Source organism: Lottia gigantea (genome assembly GCF_000327385.1).
Source record: "Lottia gigantea unplaced genomic scaffold LOTGIsca_166, whole genome shotgun sequence".
Lineage (NCBI taxonomy): Eukaryota > Metazoa > Mollusca > Gastropoda > Lottiidae > Lottia > Lottia gigantea.
The window spans coordinates 42,769-53,859 of NW_008708067.1; the positions used below are offsets into that span (position 1 = coordinate 42,769).

Below are 11,091 nucleotides of genomic sequence, written 5' to 3' on the forward strand. Positions count from 1 at the left end.
CTCTTCAAAGATTTGTTACGTGGTTTCAGGTACGCCATGTTGCTTGATGTTGCTGCATTAGAAAACAAAGGCGACCCAGCCATTTCTTCGGGTGAAATTTATCTTTTACGAAGACTGGGTATTGATCTCAATTACTACTACAGATTACAGATTTTGCAAAGATGAAAACCTTCAATATGCTAAGAACACGAGTTCAATCTATTCCAATAAAGAACTCGTTATTCTGGTTCACGGCGGCGGAAACATGGTTGGATATCCTGTTAGTGATATTCTAAAGTTTAAAATTTTGGATCTTTTTAAAGGTTTTAAAATAGTGGTTATGACACAAAGTATACTCCTGATACATCAAAATACACATTTTGAGCATTGCAAAAAGCCATATTGTTGCCATAAGAATTTAACATTTGTTTTAAGAGACGGACAATCACTTGCTATGGCTCAAACGTTCTTCAACAACGGCACAGATCTAATTATGACACCGGATATGGCATTTCAGATTGGAAGAGTCAAACGATATACGAGTCCCATGTATGATATATTATGGCTTAAGCGAAAGGACATAAAAAAACGCCAAACTATAAAATACCCAGGATACTGGAGATTTCTGTTAAAGTCAAAGACTGGTGGGGTTTTCCAACGCCTAAGGGAAATAACTCTCTGGAAAATGCCTTTCTAACAGCAACTAATGGTATGATGTTCTTACAGAGAGGTAGAGTTGTGATAACAGATAGACTTCATGGTCATATTTTATGCACTCTATTAGACATACCTCACGTATTAATAGATAATAAATACAAGAAGTTGTCCAGCTATCACAGGACTTGGACTCGAGGGGTAGAGAACACTTTAATTACCACAAACGCCACCGAGGCAGTATCTTTAGCCTTACAGCTTTTGAAAAAATATAATGATGTCATTCCACCTGTGACGCCATTTATGAATGTGATTGAAAATCCACGATAAAGGATAATTCCTGTAGTACCAGTAGTTTTTAAAAAATCACAAAGATTCTTGTATTTGGATAAAATTACACAAACTTTAGTGTGGATTACGTTAATTACTCACATTTCAAATACATTTCACAATCTGTTTAAGTACTGATAATTTTTTCTTCTATTTTATTTCTTGTCTATGGGAAAAACGGTATAGAATTTTGTCTACACTTGAGGTTACAAGTTATTGGACAGAAGAAATTTTGTGCAAGATGGAAGTATTCCTTAATAATCAGTATCGAATATTGTATAGCTTATTTATTGACCGATCTACGGTGGCTCATTCATCATATTTATTATAAGGTTTATACTATCAAATTGAAAAAAAAAATATTTGCTACAAGAAATTTGAAATATTTTGTTTAAAAGAGATTTTGAAATATTTTGTTGAAAGAAATTTCGACCTCTGTGTCGGATAGATCTGAACTTTTCAGGATATAGACAGGCTGCCAATACTAATGAAAAGTCTACTATATTTATTTTACAGTTTGGAATTTTTGACGCTGTTTATTATCTACCACAAACGTCTACTTTATGCCTCATCTGGTACCACAATACATTCTAGGGATAGGTTTTCCCTTCTTTGTACAACTACTGCAGTGTAGAGCCATTCTTACGGGAGTTGATCCCCCTTGTTTGAAGTCTTGTTTATCCAGTTACATGTACAACAAATACAGAGTCAATATCGTCCGTGTCAGTCAGTAAACCTACAACGGTTAGTACAGAATGAGAATCCTCGGCAGTATCCGTAAGAGTCTGACTCGGTAACGAATAGGGAATTCCGCGGAGACCCTTTATCTCCGGTATTTAGCAATGATTTGTCAAGTAATATTGCAACCTAAATATAGTCCTTAAATAGAGAGACTTTGGGAGATAATTACATTTGCGTTTAATGCTGTATAGTTATCCAATTTTCATTTCTTTATCATTTTGGATTCGTATCTTACGAAGTTTATGTTTTCATTTACTTTGTTTACAAACATCCGTAGTCCTGAACGATCAGCCTCTAATATTAAATTTACCACAATCACGTGATCACGTGACAATATTGATATAGTTCCGGTAAAAAAATGGCCATTCATTACCGTGATATGTAACAGAGCGCAAGCGAAATTTTTACGGAGGCCATTTTACGAAATGCGTGCTATGGTTTGTTATGAATGCACGTGACTATTTCATTTTTAAAAATTAATAATTATCCGAGGGTAAGGACGGTTGCAACTTATATGGTTATTGAAATATATTAGGCATAGATAAGGCTTCGTCCTGAAAAAAAAACAATTCGTGTAATAGTTTTTACTGGTTTTAATATCATTAATAGGCAACAAGTTTGATGGCCAATTCTTAATTTATGTACATAAAGATGAAGGCAATATACATCACTATAGAGTTGTTGCACATTTATTGAAAAATAATTCATTTACTACTGCCACAGACAGTGTATAACTCCTAGGCAATTTTGTCCAGTAGAACAGGAGGCTGCAATAGAAATATAACAAAATAATTTGTACTTTATAGTATTCTGATGGTTAGTTTATGCAAGACATATGACCATATGTATATCTAAGATTAACGAGTTAAATTGTTATGGACATTTCATGATACTTAATTTATTGCCATTCCCTTCAGGGTTGGTTCAGAACATTATTTATATGAGAAAAGGGGCTCTCATGTCAATCTACTGATTTTTTCATTCACTGATTTCTTTGGTCGTATGAACTGCTCGAATTGAAAACTGACGAGGATTGGTGTATGTTTGATGTATTAAGATGATTTTGTTAAATGTGAAATACATGTATTAAATTGTGTCTTAGTATAACTAACAGTCATAATATTTTATATTTGCAACTGCAAACTTAACTGTGTGTTAAATGAACGTATTTTAATTATCTCCCTTTACAAGTTTAGCACTTTTGAACGTTGAGTGCATTTCTTTCACCTTTGGCGAACAGTTTTTTTAAACTGATTTATGACGTAATAACATAATAAACTGCACCTCACAGATTCTCGGAATGTTTTTCATAGCTCATTAAAGTTCAAGATTTGTATAGAAATTCAACCAAAATAAGCATCTCTGAGAGCTAAAAGTGAGCTATACCATATAGGAATAGATTCCACGTGAGAAAAAGTTTTTTCTATGTACTACAAAAAGTCATTTTTAAGTACATTTGAGACCACAGTTAATAGTCTATACACAGTTCATACTCAACATACGACAGGTTTATTTATATAACCTTTTTCTTATTCTGTAATTGCCTATATTAAAGTTTTACCTTTACCATGTTATAGATTTCCTATACAGACTTCACCCACAGTAGCAATTCTGCAATACCACTTGCGGCACAGGGACATTGTAGAATATCTGGTAGCGTCTTAATGGATTTTGATTCGGCGGGTGTAAGGGTCAGAACTCTCTGAACTGTCCGAATTTGTTCAGAAAAGACCTAATAATCCATGCTTAATGTGCGCCAAAGACTGTACACAAATTTGGAAAGGACAACAAACGAATATTTTCAAACAAATTTGTATAACTACAAGTTTAATTTTTATCCATGCACATAATTTTAGTAAGCTTACTTATAATAATGCGGTCAATCAGCTGTCCCCTCCCCCAAGAACGAGACTGTGGTGAAATTTTTGTACGATTACAATAGAGACCCATAATATCCTTTCAAGCCATTCAAGGATTGGAATTCATGCTGATGCTGTTCAAAATATTCTTAAATGAAATAATCCTAAATAAGATTTGCACATAGTATGTACGGTTCTCTTATATGATTTAAACACAAATCTACAGTGTTAAAGGGACAGATCTGCGTTTTTCGGTTGTTGGGATGATTGTACGAAAAGCGCATAATTTCTTTACAAATACCTCATACTAAGAATTTTACGTTCTATTTCTATATACGGCAAAGTCTCAAGAAATTACAAGTCGCCATTTTAACTTTCAAATGAGGATAATTATTCTGGACACACATTTGAAGGCCTAAATTTCGACGGTGAGCAGTGAACACAATTACGGATTATCTTTCAATTGACGTTTTTGAGACCATGGTACGATTGGTCAAATGGATAGTGAACTTCTCCCTATTAATTGTCAACGGGGTGCTGATCCAATTATTATGTAATAAAATTGAACAACCTTAGCTTATAACCATCAACATGGCTGTCATTCCTTGTAGGTTTAATTGATGGGAGTTTGTAAGAGGGGAAGTTATTGTTCTAATAAATTGATGATCTATAAATAAAAAAATGGAGATCCTAATCAATGCATTATAACCTTGTACAGTAACAAGATATGTTCACTGTTAAAATAGTGTTCATTACAACAATTGTAGAGAGACATATAAATATTCGAACAGAATCTGAGGCATGTCGTTATTCAGATATCGGGTCTGAACTGGCTGGAATATGTCAGTTGTCTGAAGACAATCTTCGATAACATGTTTCAGGTTCTGTTTAAATGATTAACTGATTTTTAAAAAATTTATTGAACAAATCAAAAAAATGAAAATGGATTCACATAACAGATATCTTCATCGAAACAGCTTGCGAGAGTAGTTATGAAAGCGTTTTGAAAGATAAAAAATCAATCCCTCTTTGCACTATGAAAACTAGCTTCTTGACTAGTCACTTTGACGTAGGTATAATTTACAAACTTGACATTTGATCCCATGAGCTTTGATATACACAATAAATCACACAAACAAAAATGGATGAGGCTACTATAATATCACATATCATTGGAAAACGTTTAAAATAATGTTACCATACACAAGCACATTATCACAGTACATTTATCCACTAAAAGGAAACGATAATATTGATGAAATATTTGTAACGTGAGTAATTAACGTATAATGCACACTGAAGTCTATCGATGCAGGAACTACTTTTTTCCCTGTGATTTGTTAAAAACTAATGGTACCACAGGAGTTATCCTTTTACCACGAGAATTTTCAAATGGATGCTCCACTACATTCATAAATGGCGCAATAGGTGGAATGACGTCATTATATTTTTTCAAAAGCTGTAAGGCTAAAGACACTGCCTCGGTGGCGTTTGTGGTAATTAAAGTGTTCTCTACCCCTCGAGTCCAAGTTCTGTGATAGCTGGACAACTTCTTGTATTTATTATCTATTAATACGTGAGGTATGTCCAATAGAGTGCATAAAATATGACCATGAAGTCTATCTGTTATCACAACTCTACCTCTCTGTAAGAACATCATACCATTAGTTGCTATTAGAAAGGCATTTTCCAAAGAGTTATCCCCCTTAGGCGTTGGGAAACCCCACCAGTCTTTAACTTTAGCAGATACCCCTTCAGGTATCACGGGTATTTTATAGTTTGGTGTTTCACTGTCCTTTCGTTTAAGCCATAATATATCATACATGGGACTCATATATCGTTTGACTCTTCCAATCTGAAATGCCATATCCGGTGCCATAATTAGATTTGTTCCATTGTTGAAATACGTTTGAGCCATGGAAAGTGATTGTCGGTCTCTTAAAACTAATGTTAAATTCTTGTTGCAACAATAAAACTGTTTGCAACGCTCAAAATGTCCGTTGTAATTTTTCATGTATATACTTTGTGACAAAACCACAATTTTCAATCCTTTAAATATATTCAAAATTTTAAACCTGAGGACATCGTTCAGTGCATATCCAACGATGTTTCCACCGCCGTGAACAAGAATAACGAGTTCTTTATTGGAATAGATTGAACTCATGTTCTTAGCATATTGAAGATTTTCATCTTTGCAATAGCTAAAACTGCAGTAGTAAATGAGATCAATACCCAGTCTTCGTAACAGATAAATTTCACCAGAAGAAATGGCTGGATCTCCTTTATTTTCGAATGCAGCAACATCAAACAACATGGCGTACCGGAAACCACGTAGCAAATCTTTGAAGAGGTTAAAATGTACTCTTTGAGCCTCTCTGATAACTTCTGTGCTTGTTTTAAGATGCGGGGACAGAATATCAGTATCGTAAGGTGTCTGTATCAGCTTTTTTCTGAGAAATCTCTTTAGACGTGGTCCATTTTCAAAATGGCCGACATCGACTTCTGGTTCCAGATCTGAGGTGTCCATTATTTCTAATGATTTCCCGCCAAATGAACGAGATTCATAGTCTTCCAAGGCCAACTTTGCAAAATTATTATCTCTATATCCCAATTTTATACTGGTGTTGCTATACATTCCAATTATACTCAGACAAACAAATAAAATGAGGAAGGCAGCTATCTTGATGATCGTTCTGTCTGGTTTTCCTGTAAAATTAAGAAACAAAAAAATATATCAGTCAACGCATCTCATAGCCCCTAACCATTTATCGACTTATTATTTTTATATCAAAATGTATATCTGTATTCAATTAATAATGATTGTCTAAAATAGGGCAACGAACCCAATAATCCTTACCTTGTTCTTTAGGTGTGACATCTCTATTACTGGAATTCTTTATGGATACTTTGAAACCAACATAAATAAACAATCCAACAGTGCTAACCATCAAGCCCAGAAAATTAGAAAACGAGGCATATCTACTACCGACTATATACAATAATATAACCACTAATACTCTTTTCATAATGTTGCACACGGAATGACTTAACACCGACATGTACCTCAATACGATATTTGTTGAAATGTAAGAATACACCACATGAAAAACACTTGACAATACTGTAAAAAAGACGGCGCGTGTCAAAATGTTTTCAGCACCATTGCGAGTTTCAATAAGATGAAGAACTAGTGTAAAAACCAGGTGACAAATGATCACAATTGCTATAGTTAAAGAAGGACGTAAATTCAATCTGGACGAATTGTGTTGGTCTTTTTTGATGGCTGCGTTTCTGACTGCCAGGATAACGTTGGACAGAAAAGCCATTAGCGTGCCTTTAGATAATGATGTATCGGTCAGTGGGTTTCCAGTAAACATACATGCTCCACCTACTATTAATGGAAGACTAACAAATATCGATGGATGTAACGGAGTTGCTAGTAAGAGTCTTTGTACACAGGCACTGGTAATGGGTTCCATTAATTTGATAGCGAATGTAGATGACGCAAACATAAGGGCCATACTGCAGTTTGTTGATAAAGTTGCCAAAAAATGGCATACAGAAATACATATATACACTTTATCAATGTGAAACTTAACTTCTGTGAGAGAATAACACATAAAGGTTTGGTATAGAGTAAGAATAAAGGCTTTGATAAAATTATATGTTGATTCATTCTCAGTTTCAGACTTCAAAAAAAGTTTTCCGGAAAAATGGCACAGGAATGACGTCACAGTCCAAAGTCCGAACACTGTAATAATTTTCCACATACTGACTGTGTTGATCTGAAACAACAATAAACCAAATATTTTGACTTGGCTCTCCTACAAAATACTGCCACTAATTATAGAAATTAACTTTATCTGTTCGTACAAACTGTAAGATGACAAGATGATGTACATGTAAATCCATTGAATGCACTTGTTGTTCGTCTCTTTGGTCAAGTTGCTCTTGTATTTAAACTTAGTGTTCAAATGGACACGGTACACGGTATTCGGACGGGAATTCTGATACAACAAAACGGGTTAAGTGTTCGCGTCATGTCCGTACCACTGTACTTTTTTTTCTGTTGTGTCGATAATCTTTACCAGACCTCGTTTATTGAGGAGTGAGAGACAATTAATTCCCTGTACCACAACAATTTTAATAAAAATTATCTTACCTCTTTAGTCGTCATAGTGAATTATTTGACTACACTGAATATGTCAAAAGTTCACAAAATAAGAAGAAAAGCGAAAAAAAATCTTAACTGGACAGCTGAAACATTCTTAATTTTTATTTGCGTCTTCAATGGCAATTCATTCAAAATGTGTTTAGATACAAATAAGCAACAAGTCTTTTATATTTCCTACAATCAGATAAACCCTTTATTAGCCCCGAGCATCAGGGCTATACGTGTATTTTTTGATAATTCAATTGATCGTAATATTAATTAACGGTGTGAGAACATGGGTAGATTATATTGTTTACAAAATTTGGCCCTGGGGCAGGATATATATTACAAAAAAATCAGTTTAATTTTTCTCATTATTTCAATGGGAAATATTTTATCATATCATATCATTATGTCATATCAAATGAATTTATATTTTTTTCCCTTTTGTTTCTGTACAGATAAGAGAGTAACATTCAATCTTCGCATTTAAAGTTTTATTAAGTATGAGAAATATATATTTTTATCTGAAACGACAACAAATTTCAACGCATGACTTGCTTTAATCAACAACTTTGTTGTCTTGGTTCACATGAAAGGAAATATATTTTATCAATTGACGTATTAAAGATTTAAGGATTTGGTCATAGCAAGATTCTGAATGTATCGATTTTTGTTTATATTATTTTGCGAAAGCATACTGATTATTTTTCATAATTTATGTTAACACATTAATTGAAACACGTAATACGAAGAAATGCAAACATTGTGAAACAAACTCTTGTAGTTTTTATTCATAAGAATTAGATGCTAGACTTAGCCGAACAATACACTCAAAAACTCTCAAATTAGGCTAATAAAATAGAATATTACGACCTATTTTTCTACGCCTGATGATTATTTCAGGTTAGCACCTGCCATGTTAACCCTTAATACTGGTGAAATGTTTTCAGTTTTCTGCGCCTAATGGTTAGTTCAGATATGCATTACCCTTAATACCGCTGATAAGTTTTCAGTTTTCTGCGTCTAATGGTTAGTTCAGGTTAGCACATGTCATTTTGATACGGACAGGAAAGAAATGTTGGCCGAAATATAAAAAAAATTAAGATCAACTGCAGAAAGTTGAAGCTAACTTAAAGAGGATCCGAATAAATGAAAGCCCTATCAGAAAGTCACAGAAACTCGCTGAAATCATGGACCTAACGGCAAAACTCATTCTTTCGAAAACTGGTCTCCAAATAAATGATATATGGATATAAGTCACATACAAGCGACTATCTCATAGTTACTGAAATGATCGTGGAATATCTCAAACAAACATTTAGATCAGGTTAGCACTTGTCATGTTAACCCTTTATACTGGTAATACGTTTCAGTTTTCTGTGCCTAATGGTTAGTTCAGGTTAGCGCTTGTCACTTTGATCTGGACGAGATAGAAATGTTGGTGCAATGAAATATAAAGAAATGAAGATCAACTGAAGAAAGTCGAAACTAATTTAAAGAGGCTTCAAATAAAGGAAGCACTATTAGAAAGTCGCAGAAACTCGCTGAAGTCATGGACTAACGGCAACACTCATTCTTTCAAATCTGGTCAACAAATTAATGATAAGATACTGAAATGGTCGTAAATATCTCGAGCAAAAATTTAGAACCATTGTGAGTTTATTCCTTATAAATAATCCTTGCACATTTTTTATTTCAGTTTATATATTGAATTGCTTGTTCGTGAATAATCTGTTGGATATTTGACGATGTTTAAAGGGACAGCTTTGGATGAGTGATATTCTTACTAGTATATCGAAACTAGCCAATGTCGTTACCAATTATGCTTCCAATGATAATAGGGTTTCTCGAGAGAGAATTCATATGTATCGCCAGTTTTCGGCGACCATCAGAAGCTCATTGTATGATAGCCCCTACTATGATACTATCGAAAGAAATTCTTGAAATAAATTTAACAAAGTATTCGATAAATAATTGCTAATGTACTGTTTAAATACTATTACTGGTTCAGAGAGCATTATTAAGTTGGATATCGCACAACTGAAAACAGGAACTGCTGTTAACCCCGCTTCAGTAAATGCTGCTTGTGTGTCTGTTCTAAAGAAATTTATGGCCGCACAATGGCGAGTTCTCCCAAAAATTAACATGATTTGGAGAGCTATTGAAAGTTTCGCACGCACACAGTACTTCGATTTTCGAGAAGTGTTTAAATACTTAGCGAAAGGTCTCTCTCCTATCTTTAGTTTAGCTGACCAATGACAGACTCGATGTCTGTGATCCGATTCTAGACGTTTTATCTGACGTGCCTATTATGAAGATACGCCAGAAACCAAAATCAGGCTCAATAACAATTTACATTACAGAGGCCATGGCACAGAAATATTCATGCAATGCAACAGCTTCAACTGCTCAAGGTACTCAAAATCGAAACCAAAGGCAATCTAGGCTGAAGAAAGAGACCCCAAAACGAAAATAATCTAGTTTGAGAGACCCCAAAACCAAAACATTCTAAATTGAAACCGCGTCGAGACCCCAAAACCAAAGCAATCTAGGTTGAAGTCAGAGTCGAGACCCCAAAACCAAATCAATCGTGATTGAAGACATTGTGGAGACCCCAAAACCTAAACAATCTAGGTTGAAACCGCGTCGAGACCCCAAAACCAATGTAAAACCTAAACAATCTAGGTTGAAGTGGAGTTCAGACCCCAAAATCAAAATAATCTGAGTTGAAGACAGTCAAGACCGATCCTCCAAAAAAGGAACGGTAAATGCATCACAGATGCGATATATTAATTTGCCAATAACAAGGACTCGGGAACCGCTTTTCAAACAATCGTCAAAATCGAAATCATGCAAGATCTTATCAACATCTTCGATCAAAACAAATTTCATTGAAATAAGAAAAAAAACCCATAAAACTGTGAACAATTTTCTGTGATGAAGCTGTAGTTTTATATTGTGTTCGCAGACATATATTGACACGTTTTAATTAGGTCAAGGGCATAACTCGTCAAAATCAAAAGGTGTGTCGATAGATAGCTAAGTATTTCACTATTTCAGTTGATTTCATGTTTACTGCTAAAAGTTTTGTTCAAATTATCGGCAGATCGTGAATATGGTGTAAATTATTTCACATAAGTGATCCCGACTGTTATAGACTGTGTACATTAGTGTCGGTGTCGGTTTGATAAGATTAGAGCAAAAAAAAAAACAACAAAAAAACATGTCGATTTAAGGAGTGAAGTACAAGTTATTGACTTAACCATTATATCGTCATTTACTTGCAAAAGTCTACCACGGTAGAAGGTGCAATAGTTTTGGACGACTTTGCACAATGTATTTAACAACCATATGTATGTATATCTGGCCTAG

The 11,091-nt window shown here is 34.3% G+C and overlaps 1 protein-coding gene across 1 annotated transcript; it reads right to left on the reverse strand.

Annotated features, from left to right (window-relative positions):
- Positions 1 to 4,881: 4,881 nt before the first annotated feature.
- On the reverse strand, positions 4,882 to 7,740 carry LOTGIDRAFT_173604 (hypothetical protein; the record flags this gene model as incomplete). The annotated part of the gene is made up of 3 exons (XM_009051379.1): positions 4,882 to 6,269; positions 6,421 to 7,348; positions 7,726 to 7,740. The coding sequence occupies 3 exons, from the start codon at positions 7,738 to 7,740 to the stop codon at positions 4,882 to 4,884; spliced, it is 2,331 nt and encodes a 776-aa protein (XP_009049627.1).
- Positions 7,741 to 11,091: the final 3,351 nt, after the last annotated feature.